This window comes from Leptodactylus fuscus, chromosome 2, assembly GCF_031893055.1.
Source record: "Leptodactylus fuscus isolate aLepFus1 chromosome 2, aLepFus1.hap2, whole genome shotgun sequence".
Lineage (NCBI taxonomy): Eukaryota > Metazoa > Chordata > Amphibia > Anura > Leptodactylidae > Leptodactylus > Leptodactylus fuscus.
The window spans coordinates 168752371-168768478 of record NC_134266.1 but is presented as its reverse complement, the minus strand read 5'-3'; the positions used below and the strand labels follow the sequence as shown (position 1 = coordinate 168768478).

Below are 16108 nucleotides of genomic sequence, written 5' to 3'. Positions count from 1 at the left end.
TATATATAACTGCCTGTGCCCAAATCGGTGAAAGGTCCTCTTTAAAAGGGTTATCTGGGAACTGGGAGATAATCTACCCCCCCCTCCCCCAATCCTTGACTACCAAAGCAAGTATTTAAGGATGTATTAACCCTGTGCATAAGGGTCAGTTCACACCGTCCGCGCGTGTTTTGACACGTCTCTTTCTGGTCGAAACCCGCCTGAAAATAAATGAATGAGCTGACACAGAAGGGTGCTGCCACTAGGCGGAAGCCGCGGTCCAGCACACAGCTGTTTCCGCCTGAAGATAGGACATGTCACTTCTTTTCTCCGCTAGCAGCAGCCCACCGCTAGCGGAAAAAAGAAGCCCGGCAGTCTGCATAGACCACCATTGTAAAGGGGCGGATTTTGAAGCGAAATCCGCTGTCAAAATCCGCCCCTTTGCTCACGTGTGAACGAGCCCTAAGGGCACACTGCCTACTACGGCTGCCTGTAATAGAAGTATAGTAATGACAGACCAAGGAGGGTTCAATAGGCTCCTGGCTGTCATGGAAGCATATTGCAATCCCAGATCTTGTCCTGGACACGGCCTTCTAGAAGAACATGGTGGTTATCTAATTGATGTGGGGTTTTTTTGGTTTTTTTTTTACTGCAATAAAAAGATGCAGCTGTAGAAAACATGCTAAGTGTCAAAATAGTTTAAAAATGTGTCATTAAATGTGTTATTCTGACCATAAAGTAAATACAAAAAAAAACAATAGCCAATATAAATAATACAACTTTATGATACAACCACACTTGAGCAAAACAAATATGTACCAAAACACTAACAAGATGAGGTGCAAAAAAAAATTAATTAGCAGAATAGAATGCAATATACTTCTAGAAATATCTTAACATTGCAAAAATAAAACGCTGTATAAATAAGAACTGCACTACTCGAGCACTACACATGAAGCGTTCACAGTAAAAGAGGACCTTATTTAGGGAAATTCCTGTAGAGAAAAAGAATCTGAATTTTTGCTGTTATGTCTGATGTTATGGTTGCTTTTCCCCTATTTTAGCTGTCATAAATAAGATTCTGTGCGAGTTCATAATGATTGTTGAGTGAATAACACAATTTTACAACTTTTTTGAAAAGAAGTCCTTTCTAAGCAACATGTTTTTTTGTCAGAGATGACACAAACAGACTTAAGAAATGACACGTCTTCAGTATACTACATGCCTACTCATACAGGAGGTAGCCATTCTGAGCCCTGGAAGAATGTTCTTGAGTCCATAAACTAGGATCCTAAAATCGTGACATCAATACTTATAGATATCATCTCTTGCTCCCTTTCTACTTTAAGTTGAAAAGGTTAAAACTTTGCAACCATCTTAAAACACGTGTCTCACTTTTATTATTTACACCATCTAGAATTTCTGTTCTCTGAGACAAGTGAATGTTTGTTCTTCTTGTGAGGAACACAAGGTCACATAATAGGGCACCTATATCTACTAGTGCAGAATGAAATGTTTAGGCCTACAAACAAAAAATACATCAATAGTCAGTGCTCTTCATGTTCTCCTTCCTGAAAAGCCACAACAGGTTTGCTTAGATCCTCTTTGTGACGGCTGTCACAATGTGTTTGATGTTTCTTGAAACCTCTAGGATGATCAGTTTGAAAGTTACACCTATGACACTTATATAAACCTTTTGTGTGGGAAGAGAGATGGTTTTTTAGATGGGTCTCCATGACAAAGGTCTTCCCGCATGTTTTACAAACAAATGGACTAGGCATGTTATGTCTCATGATCAAATGGTGCAAAATAGGCCCTCGTTTCAGTGGTCTACATTCACACAACATGCAATGATATCTGCCTTTAACCCGTTTTACATGTTTCAATATCTCCTCATCTTTCAGAAAAGCATCTTTATCATCTGATACATCCAAAGTATCTGGAGCACTTAAAGAAATGTCACCAGAGTCTGAAGTGTCAAGTCCATCTTTAGACCATGTTGGAGTACCTGGAAAGCCTGAAAAATGCGCAGTTCCTGACAAGCGAGTTGTACTAGTGAGACCCTTAGACTTATCTACCAAGTCCCTTGCATGTAATGATGTAGACTCTTGAGTTCCATCTTCTGAAAATGGTGATGAACCCTTGAATAGACATGTATCAGCATCTTCAGCAAACTCTGAGTCTTTTGACTGAGTTGGCGTTGAATTACCCTCTAAATATTTGGGCATATCTTTTAATTGAGGAGAAATGTCCTCATCTTCTGAAAACTCCATAATGCTCTTTGACATTGCTGGAGCTGAATCTTCATCATCGTCTGAAAACTCCATAATGTCTTTTGATAAACCTTGGGTTTCTTCTTCTTCTGAAAACTCCATTACATTTCTTGATGCATTTGTGGTTTCCTCCTCTTCAGAAAAATCCATTACATTTTTAGCGACATTTTTGTCCTCCACATTTTTACGTTTATTAATTGCCTCCTCTTCCTCTTCTGAAAAGTCCATGTCTTCCTTTGACAGTGCTGTATTATCTTCCTCATCATCATCAGAAAACTCCATCATTTCTTTAACTGGTGCGGACATTTCTTCTTCCTCTGATGAATCTTCTGGCTTTGACTTTGCTGGAGCACTCTCATCTTCAGATATATTGTCTACGTGCTTTTCTTCCAGTGGCATCTCATCTTCAGAAATATCCTCAATTCCTCTCGACTGATCTGGTAGCACATCATCTTCTGAGGACTCTTGAACATCTTTTGACGGAGTTACAGTTTCATCGTCAGAAAAATGTGGTATACCACCAGGTAGGGCGGGTACGTCATCTTCATCTGAAAACTCTGGTATATCTTTTGAAGGGGAAGAAGCAATGTCATTATCAGAAAACTCAGCCCCGACATTTGCCTGTGCAGATTTTTCTGTGCTGATGTTATCACTACTGCTGCTAGATTCAGGATCACAACTGGAGTCTTTGGTTTCTGGGAAGACCGCTCTTGCCTTCTCCATGCCGCTGCTGCTGCTGCTTTTGAGTTCAATGTCAGAATTATCTTGGGTAACCTGAGACGGCGCATTTTCTGGCCAAGAAGTCAGAGTGTCGTTTTCTTCAGATTTTACTACTTTTAACTTGAACTTCTCATCTACAGATTTTTCATCCTCACTCACCATACTTTCAGAATCATTTTTTTCAGAGCCCTGTTCTAATTTGGGCTCTATGATAGGTTTTAATTTATTCATCAACTTGTCAGGCTCTGCATGCTGAGCGAGAATATGATAATACACACTGGAGAACAATTTGCTCGTGAAAAAACATCTGTGACAGTGAAACAATCTTGCGCTTTTCTGGTAAAACACCAATTTTCCCAAACCGCCGGTATCAATTTCTTCACAAAATTCTGGATGTATGGTTCCCATGTGGATTTGTACACTCTTATAGTCCGTACCATGAAAGTTGCACCGATTACAGTCCAGCTCACTGTGTTTTTGAAGGACTTCCATTGTTCAAATGGCACAAATATTTAATCCACAGGTGATATATGTACAATCTGCACAAAAGATACAAAAAGAAAGGGTTAATTTTTTTGGACATTCATTAAAATATAAGTATATACATGTTTCCAAAACTTAAAACACATTCTTAAAGGGGTTGCCTCATGAATACAAACCCTCTTCATATGTCGTCGTATGTACTAAGATAGAAAGGGAGAGAGGTTCTTTACCTGGGATCCCCCACCCCATAGTCGAGATCAGAGTGGCTAAATAAGCTATCCCTACTGAATAGCAACCAAACAAAACGCAACTTCCTTTGCAGCCACTGCAAATGCCTGTGATACAACCCAACAAAGTCACCTGATCTCCTTGCCAGTACATTTCATAAGGTTATTTTCACACAAAGCAGACATTTCTGAAACTGAAAAGCTCTTCATAACAGTTTTTTTTGACAACACACACAAGTTTTTACATTAATGTGAAGGAGTATGGTCTTATTTGATTTGATTGTTTACAGCCCTAGTTACATGACAAGTTTTGTTATAACTGGAATTGGGATGATTTGCTGACATACTTTATAAGTACCCACATGTTTGTATGTTTATAGCTGAATATTTGAACTCTATAGTGATGGTATTTTAACTCCAATGACATTACCGTATATACTCAAGTACAAGCCATTTTTGAGCAGTTTTTATGCTGAAAAAAGTGTTCCTCGGCTTATACTAGAGTCATTATGGTAATTTTCTGCTAGCAGGCCAGGAATGCAGACCCTGCCCACCCCCAACATCAGCATGTCTGCTTCCTGGCGTGCTAGCATAAGTACCGTAAGTACTTCTGCAGTTTGAAATGTAAAGCATCGCCACGCTTCTGCCAGGGCCTCTGCACCCGCCCCGGTGTCTGTATGATGGATCTGGATCTCCCTCAACCCTGTCTAAGCCTCTCACCTCTGCCAGATCAGTCCTTTCTGCGCCAAGCTGATGAGATGCAAATACATCAAAACAGCTGTCCTTGGCTGAGAAGACTGTATCTGGTATAATCCCAACATCATTACAAACAAAGGCCTCTGAGAAGGTCGGAATGATGTTAAAGGGAGCGCCCTCTATAGGTTTGTTTGACTGAGACTCTGTCTTCTTAATTACATCATGGAAGATAGACTTGCACATTCTCAGTCAGCGCCCTCTATTGGGTTGCATACTTGAGGCACTGGCATCCTAATTACATCATGGAAGTCAGATTTGCATATTCTTCCCATATTCCTTTGCACAGTGGAGCGCGCATGGCTGAATAAGACTCCACATACCCAAATGGTGGTTCTCTCCTTATGGAGTGACGATATCCCCTGGATCTGGATCTGTAAGTGTAATGGCATCGCTCTGCAGAGCAGTCGCCATAGCAACTAGCACCTCCGCTGTAATGCTTACAGCGGTAATGCCAAAGTTTATGCCTGCAATCAGAGATCACAGGCACAAGCTCCAGCAACTCCACTGTAAGAGTTTCAGCGGAGATGCCCTCAGGATGCCCTTTTAAACAGACAATAAAAGTGAGAATCAATCCAAGAGATTGTAAATCAAGTAAAACCCCAATACTAACTCACCTGGTCAACACTGAACCCTGACACACGATCCTGGTATGTATTTGATGCAATAAGATATTTAGTTACTGTATGCGAGATATTACGTATAATATGAACCATTTTTAAGATGTGCAAGGGTCTGAAAACCATGCTTAGTATTTATGTATGTTGATTAATTTATTTGTTAATAAAATTTATATATCTATTATTTTATAGACGTGTTGTGCTTCTGTCTTTTTCAATGATTTGTATTTTCCTGTAAGCCGACATGCTATAATTAAGATGTAGTGGACCAGCCTGCTCCAAAGATTTGACAAGAAAACAGCGCTCACCTGGAAATGTTTGGAACGCCTTTAATTAGCACAACGCCTTTCGGGCCACAAAAGGCCCTTTCTCAAGTGCAAATTCTCCTTCACGGTGTACCGGAGCTCCAAGGACAGTTTTTTTTTTTCCACCTACCCTGGCCCAATTACAAAAAAAAAAATAAAAAAATCATATATACTGGACAATCTTTTTAAATGGTCAGTTCACCTGAGTCTGAGATATGTTTTTTTTCCGTATAACGCGTGTCTTTTTGCATGCGCAAAAAGACGAGTGTTAAAAAAAAAAAAAAAAAAAAAAAAAAAGCCATTGAACTCACTGGCTAACTACATTTTACACGTATAAAATGTAGCAAAAAGCACGGAGCGTAACTCCGTGTAAAGGCACCCTGAGAACTGTTTGCAGCTAACACAAATCTGCGGCTGTCAGATGTTTTTGCAGCTCCCTGACACAAATCTGCGGCTGTGAGAAGTTTTTGCAGCAGTGTGAGTATAAGGCTGCTTGCTGCAGTGGCTTCAATAATAAAACTCACTAAGAGACAAATACACTGTCTAATTGCTGGCTTCCCCAAGTGAGCTAATATGGCGCCGTTCGCCTAACACTTGCGCCACCTCCGGATGCTAACACCGTCTGATTGCTGCTCTGGGTTCATTTAGGTGAGGTAATATAGTGACATTCATATCAGCATCCGGAGGTAAAAAAGGAGCAAAAAACTCCTCAGCGTCTCACTGCTGACTCGGGTTCACCATCACTGTACTATACTATTCTAGCCAATACTCTGCAATGCCTCTACCTTGGAGCTTTTGTATTTGTACATGGTACACTAAATTTCCCCATGGTGGGACTATTAAAGGATCATAGCATATGCAAGACACCACCGGAGCAGAAGAGACAAGGATACATACTACACATGGGCTGGGTCCTCCAGGGACATTACTAATAGACAACACAGCGTACCAATTCTCCATACAGCCTCACGAAGGAAAGAATGGGGTAGCATATCCTGATGACAGAAAAGAATAGATCACAAAGAGCAAACCCATACAGTATAATCAGGAAGGGGGAGTAAATCCACCTGTGCCCACCTGTGTGCCCAAAGGGTAGGCAACCGTCTGCACTCTAGCTGTTGTAAAACTACAACTCCCAGCACGCATACTTACTCTACTGTCCGTGAATCTCCCATGGAGGTGAAAGGAGCATGTTGGGAGTTGTAGTTTCACAGCAGCTGGAGAGCCGAAGGTTGCTGAGCCCTGGTGTAGCATAATGTAACCTGTGCTAATGTAACCTATAATAACAGTCAGGCAACACCACCTGTGTGCGACATAATACTCACTGCAGCAGGAACAAATGGCTCTACAGACCACGTGGAAGGGAGACACAACATTCACAACAATCTAGTAAAAAATAATGCAAGAAAGTGTTCGTAATAAGAACTCACCAAGACTGAGATACACATAAATGTGGGAGCAACAGCGTGTGACACCACAGCCTATAGCTTCCGGTAAACAGAGGAAGCCCGGGGGCGGGGAGAGCGTAGCCAAGGAGACGCTAATGAATGTCTAGTGTTGTCCCTGCACAGAGGCAAAGCATAAACAGTGTCAGTCTGTGTGCGGGGAGGGGCGTGCGCTCTCATAGCACAGCATGCAGGGACAATAAACACCCACAATCCCAACAAAGAAGAGAGAATACATAGTCACCTATATGACTCTACCCATCGCCTCCTTAGTTTCTAACTCTTCTTATATCATAATTGTAGACCATAAAAAGATAAAACTAGAAAAAGCATGTATTCTTCTCTATGGCAGCAGCCATGCTTTCTTCTCCTCTAATCCTAGTGCACATGAGCCAGGAAGTGTAGGAGGAAAGGGCTGGGTTTAGGCTGTATGCTTTCTGTCTATACAGTGAGTGTGGCCATTTTGTTGGAAGGAATCCCCTATGTAACTGACAGCATGAAATAGAAATGGTAAAATTGCCAGCAGTAGTAGTAAAGGTGTAAGCAGTAGTGCCAGCAGTAGCAATGGTGCCAGAAGTAGTAGTAAAGGTGCAGGCAGTAGTACCAGCAGTAGTATTGTGCCAGCAGTAGTAGTAAAGATGTAAGCAGTAGTACCAGCAGTAGCAATGATGACAACAGTAGTAGTAAAGGTGTAAGCAGTAGTACCAGAAGTAGTAATGATGCCAGCAGTAGTAGTAAAGGCATACCTCCCAACTTTTGAAGAACCGAAAGAGGGACAAAATGTGCACCACGGCAAATTTAGCCCCACCCACTTTTGTGTTTACTCCGCCCACTCATTAATTTTTCATGTGCCCGCACACAGTATAATCCTCCTACAGTCACCCATAAATTATATGTCCCCCCTCTATCTCCCCCAGTTTCATATACACCCTTCATCTTCCCCCAGTTTCATGTCCCCCATCTCTGCCCCGAGTTTCATGTCCCCCATCTCTGCCCCCAGTTTCATGTCCTCTCCATCTCTGTCCCCAGATTCATGTCCCCCATCTTTGCCCCCAGATTCTTGTCCCCCATCTCTGCCCCCAGATTCATGTCCCCCCATCTCTGCCCCTAGATTCATGTCCCCCATCTCTGCCCCCAGTTTCATGTCCTCTCCATCTCTGTCCCCAGATTCATGTCCCCCATCTCTGCCCCCAGATTCATGTCCCCCATCTCTGCCCCCAGATTCTTGTCCCCCATCTCTGCCCCCAGTTTCATGTCCCCCCCATCTCTGCCTCCAGTTTCTTGTCCCCCCATCTCTGCCCCCAGATTCATATCCCCTCCATCTCTGCCCCCAGATTCATGTCCCCCCCATCTCTGCCCCCAGATTCATGTCCCCTCCATCTCTGCCCCCAGTTTCATGTCCCTCCATCTCTGCCCCCAGATTCATGTCCTTCCATCTCTGCCCCCAGATTCATGTCCTTCCATCTCTGCCCCCAGATTCATGTCCCTCCATCTCTGCCCCCAGATTCATGTCCCCTCCATCTCTGCTCCCAGATTCATGTCCCCTCCATCTCTGCCCCCAGATTCATGTCCTCTCCATCTCTGCCCCCAGATTCATGTTCCCCCATCTCTGCTCCCAGATTCATGTCCCCCCATCTCTGCTCCCAGATTCATGTCCCCTCCATCTCTGCCCCCAGATTCATGTCCCCTCCATCTCTGCCCCCAGATTCATGTCCCCTCCATCTCTGCCCCCAGGTTCATGTCCCCACATCTCTGCCCCCAGATTCATGTCCCCTCCATCTCTGCCTCCAGATTCATGTCCCTCCATCTCTGCCCCCAGATTCATGTCCCCTCCATCTCTGCCCCCAGTTTCATGTCCCTCCATCTCTGCCCCCAGATTCATGTCTCTACATCTCTGCCCCCAGATTCATGTCCCTCCATCTCTGCCCCCAGATTCATGTCCTCTCCATCTCTGCCCCCAGGTTCATGTCCCCCCCATCTCTGCCCCCAGGTTCATGTCCCCCCCATCTCTGCCCCCAGATTCATGTCCTCTCCATCTCTGCCCCCAGATTCATGTCCCTCCATCTTTGCCCCCAGATTCTTGTCCCCCATCTCTGCCCCCAGGTTCATGTCCCCCCCATCTCTGCCCCCAGATTCATGTCCTCTCCATCTCTGTCCCCAGATTCATGTCCCCCATCTTTGCCCCCAGATTCTTGTCCCCCATCTCTGCCCCCAGATTCATGTCCCCCCATCTCTGCCCCTAGATTCATGTCCCCCATCTCTGCCCCCAGTTTCATGTCCTCTCCATCTCTGTCCCCAGATTCATGTCCCCCATCTCTGCCCCCAGATTCATGTCCCCCATCTCTGCCCCCAGATTCTTGTCCCCCATCTCTGCCCCCAGTTTCATGTCCCCCCCATCTCTGCCTCCAGTTTCTTGTCCCCCCCATCTCTGCCCCCAGATTCATATCCCCTCCATCTCTGCCCCCAGATTCATGTCCCCCCCATCTCTGCCCCCAGATTCATGTCCCCTCCATCTCTGCCCCCAGTTTCATGTCCCTCCATCTCTGCCCCCAGATTCATGTCCCCACATCAGTGCCCCCAGATTCATGTCCTTCCATCTCTGCCCCCAGATTCATGTCCCTCCATCTCTGCCCCCAGATTCATGTCCCCTCCATCTCTGCTCCCAGATTCATGTCCCCTCCATCTCTGCCCCCAGATTCATGTCCTCTCCATCTCTGCCCCCAGATTCATGTTCCCCCATCTCTGCTCCCAGATTCATGTCCCCCCATCTCTGCTCCCAGATTCATGTCCCCTCCATCTCTGCCCCCAGATTCATGTCCCCTCCATCTCTGCCCCCAGATTCATGTCCCCTCCATCTCTGCCCCCAGGTTCATGTCCCCACATCTCTGCCCCCAGATTCATGTCCCCTCCATCTCTGCCTCCAGATTCATGTCCCTCCATCTCTGCCCCCAGATTCATGTCCCCTCCATCTCTGCCCCCAGTTTCATGTCCCTCCATCTCTGCCCCCAGATTCATGTCTCTACATCTCTGCCCCCAGATTCATGTCCCTCCATCTCTGCCCCAGATTCATGTCCTCTCCATCTCTGCCCCCAGGTTCATGTCCCCCCCATCTCTGCCCCCAGGTTCATGTCCCCCCCATCTCTGCCCCCAGATTCATGTCCCTCCATCTCTGCCCCCAGTGTCATGCCGTCCTCTCCTTCATCTGCCCCCAGTTTCACGTTCCACTTTAGTGTACACATTACACTTACCTTCTCCTTTGTTCCCTCGCCGCTCTCTGCGCGCCTCTCACTCTCTCTGATACAGTTGTAGACGTGATGTGACGTCATCACATCGCGTCTACACAGCCAGTTGACGGCAAGCAGCGGCGAAGCAAGGAGCTGACCTGTGTCAGCTCCTTGCTGTAGCCAGGTATGTGTTCAACTCAGATCTGCGTCCTCTGGATGCAGATCTGAGTTGAAATCGGGACATGCCTCCCTCCAACCGGGACCGCGGGACACGTCACCAAAATCGTGAATGTCCTGCGGAAATCGGGACGGTTGGGAGATATGGTAAAGATGCAGGCAGTAGTGCCAGCAGTAGTAATGGTGCCAGCAGTAGTAGTAAAGGCGCAGGCAGTACAGTAGTAATGGTGGGTCCAGGGATGGGGAGAGTGTAGCCAACAAGATGCTCATGAATGTCTAGTGTTGTCCCTGCACAGAGAGGGCAGCATGGTGACTCAGTGGTTAGCACTACAGCCTTGCAGCGCTGGAGTCCTGGGTCCTACCAAGGACAACACCTGCATGGAGTCTGTATGTTCTCCCTGTGTTTGTGTGAGTTTCCTCCCACACTCCAAAGATATACTGATAGGGAATTTAGATTGTGAGCCCTATATGGGACAGCAACTAACGATGTCTGTAAAGCGCTGAGGAATATGATGGTGCTATACTGTATAACAAAGCAAAAAAAAAGTGCCAGCAGTAGTAGTAAAGGTGAGGGCAGCCGTGGTAATGATACCATCAGTAGTAGTAAAGCTACAGGCAGTAGTACCAGCAGTAGTAGTAAAGGCGCAGGCAGTACAGTAGTAATGGTGGGTCCAGGGATGGGGAGAGTGTAGCCAACAAGATGCTCATGAATGTCTAGTGTTGTCCCTGCACAGAGAGGGCAGCATGGTGACTCAGTGGTTAGCACTACAGCCTTGCAGCGCTGGAGTCCTGGGTCCTACCAAGGACAACACCTGCATGGAGTCTGTATGTTCTCCCTGTGTTTGTGTGAGTTTCCTCCCACACTCCAAAGATATACTGATAGGGAATTTAGATTGTGAGCCCTATATGGGACAGCAACTAACGATGTCTGTAAAGCGCTGAGGAATATGATGGTGCTATACTGTATAACAAAGCAAAAAAAAAGTGCCAGCAGTAGTAGTAAAGGTGAGGGCAGCCGTGGTAATGATACCATCAGTAGTAGTAAAGCTACAGGCAGTAGTACCAGCAGTAGTAGTAAAGGTGAAGGCAGCAGTGGTAATAATGGTGAGAGCAGTAATAGTAAGGGTGCTGCAGGTGGTATACATAGTGTAGTACATAGTATACATAGTGTATACATAGTAACACCAGCCAGCTGTACCTCACTAACTCATAGCAACAACAGTACAGCCACACAGGGAAAGTTTCCCAAATTGCTGAATGACAAATATATGTATCTATACTTTGATAACTTCCCTCTTTCCTATATCCCTTCAATAATATGCTGGCTAACAACCAATGGATAGATAATCTGAATACTAGGCTGGGCTTATAGTATCCTCACTACTGCCCTCATGTACTAAATAGTATGGCATACTATGCCTGATTTGCTTTTCATATTCCCCGGAAAGCTGAGTAGTATACCATGTAACACAGTAATAGAGACTGCTGAATAATAACGGGAGTGAGAGGCCAGTGAAGATTTCATTCTAATTACCATCTGATGCTAGGTTCATACTAGCGTTCGGGTCTCCGTTCTCAGCTTTCCATCTTCTGCCGGCAGAAGACGGAAAGCTGTCAGAGTGGGTCCGGCCGTGAGCGTTTTATGCTCTCTGCCGTGAAACAGTTTTTTATAAAACGGACACAGAGTACTGCATGGGGGGGGGTACGTGAAAGAGGGGGGGGCGCGGGAGGGGGATGCAGGGGGGTTGCCAGTTGCCCCCCATATGCATATGCACAGATGTACATACACCTCAGTACAAAGCACCCGGGGGGGCAGGGGGTACAGATAGGGGAGGGGCCATGGGAGAGGGGGGCCTAGGGCATGGGAGGGGCAAGAGGGCTGGCCGGGGGCGAGCTGTACGTAGGCGGACCGTGGGGCGGAAGGAGAGGCAGGGGTGCATACGGGGACGGCACAGGGGCTCACACCGCGGATCATACAAACAGCACTTGGCCAACTATACGCGGTTCAGCGCCAAGACAGCAGATGCTAGTACTGCATAAATAAAAAGGGTGCAAGCTCACATAAGAGCAGCTGAAACTCTGCCTGGATAGTATATCCAAAGATTGCTATCATAGTGGCTGCTATTGGGTGATTTGAACTTATGGAGGCCAGAAGGATTACTCCGAGTAACTGCCAATTTTTATTTACCTTTCCCCAACCTGTCCACTGCCGCCTTCCCTTGTGTCTCCAGTTGGCGCTACATATTACTTTGAGCATACAGATGTAATATGGGTGGGAGCTGTTAGCCTACACAGACACATACAATGTACTGATTTTTTCCGGATAGCACACTGACCCATTCAATTGTATTGGCCCATGCACATGACGGTGATTTGCTCAGCTCCATGTGCACACCGACAGTCTGTGCTGCAAAACTCGGGTCCTGACATCTGTGTGCCACCAATGTCATTCAATCATGGCAGGCCACTTGCACAGTCATGTGCATACCACGTAAGTCTCAGTCAGGAGGAGCAGAGAGGAGGGAGCTGTCAGCCCGCACAGACACATATAATTGTAAATCTCAGTCATGGCACCACAAGCACCCATTTCTATATTTAGGGCTAGTTCACACGGGGCAAGGAGGCGGATTTCGCCTCAAAATCTGCCTCCATACAATGGTGGTCTATGGAGACCACTAGCGTTCTTTTTTCCGCTAGCGGCATGTCGCCGCTAGTGGAAGACAGAAGCGAGCTGCCCTTTCTTCAGGCGGATTCCGCGGCTCGCTGAGCCACAGCTTCCGCCTAGCGGCAGCAACCTCCGGTGTCGACTCATTCATTTGAGCTGACTCTGGAGGAGAAAGCCACGACCGCGACGGTCGTGCCCTACCGCCCCCGTGCGAACGACCCCTTAAGATCTAATACTACTAACATAAATAAATACACACACAAACACAGTAATAATGGTGTTTCTTATGGTAAAGCTGGGTTCACACTAGCGTCGGTGTCCGACAGCTAGTGTCCGATACTAATGTCCGCGGAAGATTTTAGCATCGGACACTAACTGTGTCCGTTTTCAATTTGCATGATTTTAAATGGGACATCATGTAGTGTCCTTTAGAGTCCTTGGGTGTCCTTAAGTGTTTACAAAGATGTCCGATTTTTCAAGTGGACAGCTAAATCCTGCATGTAGGATTTTGCTGTCCGCTTTAAAAATCGGACATCTTTGTAAATGGTTATGGAATTCATCTACCCAACTGCATTTGTAAATACAAACCCTATACCAGATAATACCAACCTATCTCTTCACCATTTCCTCTTACCACATGGAGCCATATGGACTACCTTGTAGTTATGTTTAGGCATTTTGCACATGTCACTCCTTATCCATCCCTATGCTTTAAATTTGAATGTAATCTATTTGGAAACTGCGTAGGGCTAGGGAAACGCGTAGAGGAGAATGTTAGTCTGTGGGGCAGGAAATATCTACACTAATATCCCTATATGGGAATGTGTCTAGGGGTTTATAATATGTCCATACTCCTAGCCTACCTAGCCTCAACATCAGCATCGTAGGCTCCCGATTATGTGTGCTATATGCACCTGTTTAAAACTCCCTTAGCAGCACATAAGGGTTTTGTGTTAAAGTGTCTGTAGGACTGAAATAGCCACAAAAATAGAGTGGTGAATATATTATACCACAGGCATATCAGTAATTGTTCTGTCCTCTTACACATGGTTTTTTGGACTACTCATTTTTATGAATCAATTTTAAACGGACTTAATAAAAGTTACATTTTAATAGTTACTCCCTCAGTGATATCCATCTGCTCCCAGTTAAATGTCTCCGTCCATCTACTCCAGGTTAATGTCCCCCTCCATCTGCCCCCAGTTTAATGTCTCCCCTCCATCTACTCCTACAATATTATGTCTTTATCCTGGTACCAACCAAATATAAAAAACCAAACACTTGTATCCCCGTTGCTCCGATGACGTCATCACATCGCGCCGGAGCACATATGGGCATACGCAGATGAACGAATGCCGGAACATACCTCCCATCGGTTAGCACTGCTGCCTTGCAGTGCTGGAGTTCTGGATTCGCATCCTGCCAAGGACAACATCTGCAAGGAGTTTGTATGTTCTCCCTATGTTTACGTGGATTTTCTCCCATACTCCAAAGACTTACTGATAGGAAAAATGTAGATTGTGATCCCTATATGGGGCTCACAGTCTACATTTAAAAAAAACCCCAAAAAAACAGCATGACTGTATATAAAATAAAGAGTCAACTGCCTCTTCCATTCTTTGCTATTCCAGTGGTGGGGCTCCAGTCTTTTTTACTGGGCTTTGGCACACTACTGATGACATCAATCAACAGCTTAAAAGGCTGTGAGAGCCAACCTCAACAGTAACGTGTGCTAGCTGTCTACATCATTGCTGAAGTGTCTGGAGAGATTGATGGTGAGACCAGGGTAGTAATTGTACATTAAATGTCCCTGTAATTCCCATTTTGGTGTGGGGTATATATAATGGCATAATGCACCATAGTAGCCCTTTCACATAGCATAACGTCCCAGAGTGGCCTCTACACTAATAAAAACAAAACACATACTACAAATTTTTCAGCAGAACTCTACATTTTTGAGGTTTGTTATCCATTATCCATAAAATACTTTTATACTCCGGAGTCTGAAATGACAATAATCAGAGGCTCAGTGAAGGTGAGTAAACACTCACCTTCCTTGACTCCTGTATCTATATATCATAACAACAGCATTACCCTCAGGAGGGTGAAATAGGCACCAAGAGAATGAAGCCATGTAAGAGCCTCAGGGAAGGTGAGTAAGACTAATCATTATGTTTACTCACTTTCACTATTTATACTGTATAATTAATGAAAGTAGTTCTGATTCGGATGTTTTCAGTCCAAATTAAACCACTGAATTTCGGAGGTTTGCCCAACAAATACTGACCTCCAGAAGGCTACTGTGCCTCATGTCACAAATGGACCATCCTAGCCAGTGGCCTCTGTCACAGGGCCTGGGACATTAGGGGGCCCCTTGGTTTTTTTTTAATAGGCCATTACCTACTGGAGTAACTCTAGCAGGTAACGTGCCCTATTTACTTACCGATCCTTGTTCCTGCTCATAGCCACTTGCGCTTTCCCTTCTGCGGAAGCAAAAGCGCCTGTGATCAGGAGTGGGAATCAGTAAGTAAGGCCGCGGGCCCGTGAACCCCACAAACATTGCTATCATTATACTCTGGAGTTTTAATAAAACTAAATGTATGATATGAATTGAATGGAAAACAAATAAAATGTATGCAATATATTTATTAATTTTATTTGCAATATGAAATGAACATTATAGTTCTGCACAGCAGCAATAGTTGTTAAAGCTTGCCTTAATGAAAATCATTGACTTGGACTGCTGGTTTCTCCATGACACTCATGCTGTGGCAGAGATTATGTAGGCAGAAAGTAAATGGAAGGCTTATTTTTGTAGTCCTAAATAAAGCTGCAACTTTTATTTGACAGGTTTAAAGGTTTTGATATTAGCAACGCATATTCCCTATGTAGAGGACATTGGATAAGTGTCTGGTACTACTGCTGCGATCCCCCAATGCTCTTGAGTATGGGGGTCCCATGGTCCCTTAAATAAATGGAGCAGTAGTGTGCATATGTGACCATAGCTCCATTTACTACGTGGGACTTATGGAGCTCTGTACTTGACTGTTTCTGTCAGTCCTATGAAAATTAATGGAGCAGTGGTCACACATGCACACTACCACTTCTTTCAGGGAGTTTTGTACTCAGGTTCAGACACTTATCCCTATTATGTATGGGATTAGTGACATACGTGGGAAAGCCCCTTTAAGGAGAACCTTTCACCATCTTCACTGAGTCCAACCCTGCATCCTGCAT

General features: G+C 45.2%; 1 protein-coding gene across 2 annotated transcripts; it reads right to left on the bottom strand.

Moving 5' to 3' along the window:
* Positions 1-806: 806 nt before the first annotated feature.
* Positions 807-7171, bottom strand: CHAMP1 (chromosome alignment maintaining phosphoprotein 1). 2 transcript variants are annotated; one of them, XM_075265058.1, is made up of 2 exons: positions 7050-7171; positions 807-3511 (listed from the first exon to the last, which is right to left on the bottom strand). In XM_075265058.1, exon 2 carries the CDS (start codon positions 3462-3464, stop codon positions 1527-1529), a length of 1938 nt encoding a protein of 645 aa, XP_075121159.1. In that variant the 5' UTR covers positions 3465-3511; positions 7050-7171; the 3' UTR covers positions 807-1526. The 2 variants fall into 2 exon arrangements, with proteins under 2 accessions (XP_075121159.1, XP_075121158.1); XM_075265057.1 differs by lacking the exon at positions 7050-7171 and adding an exon at positions 6791-6845.
* Between the last annotated feature and the right edge of the window lie 8937 nt (positions 7172-16108).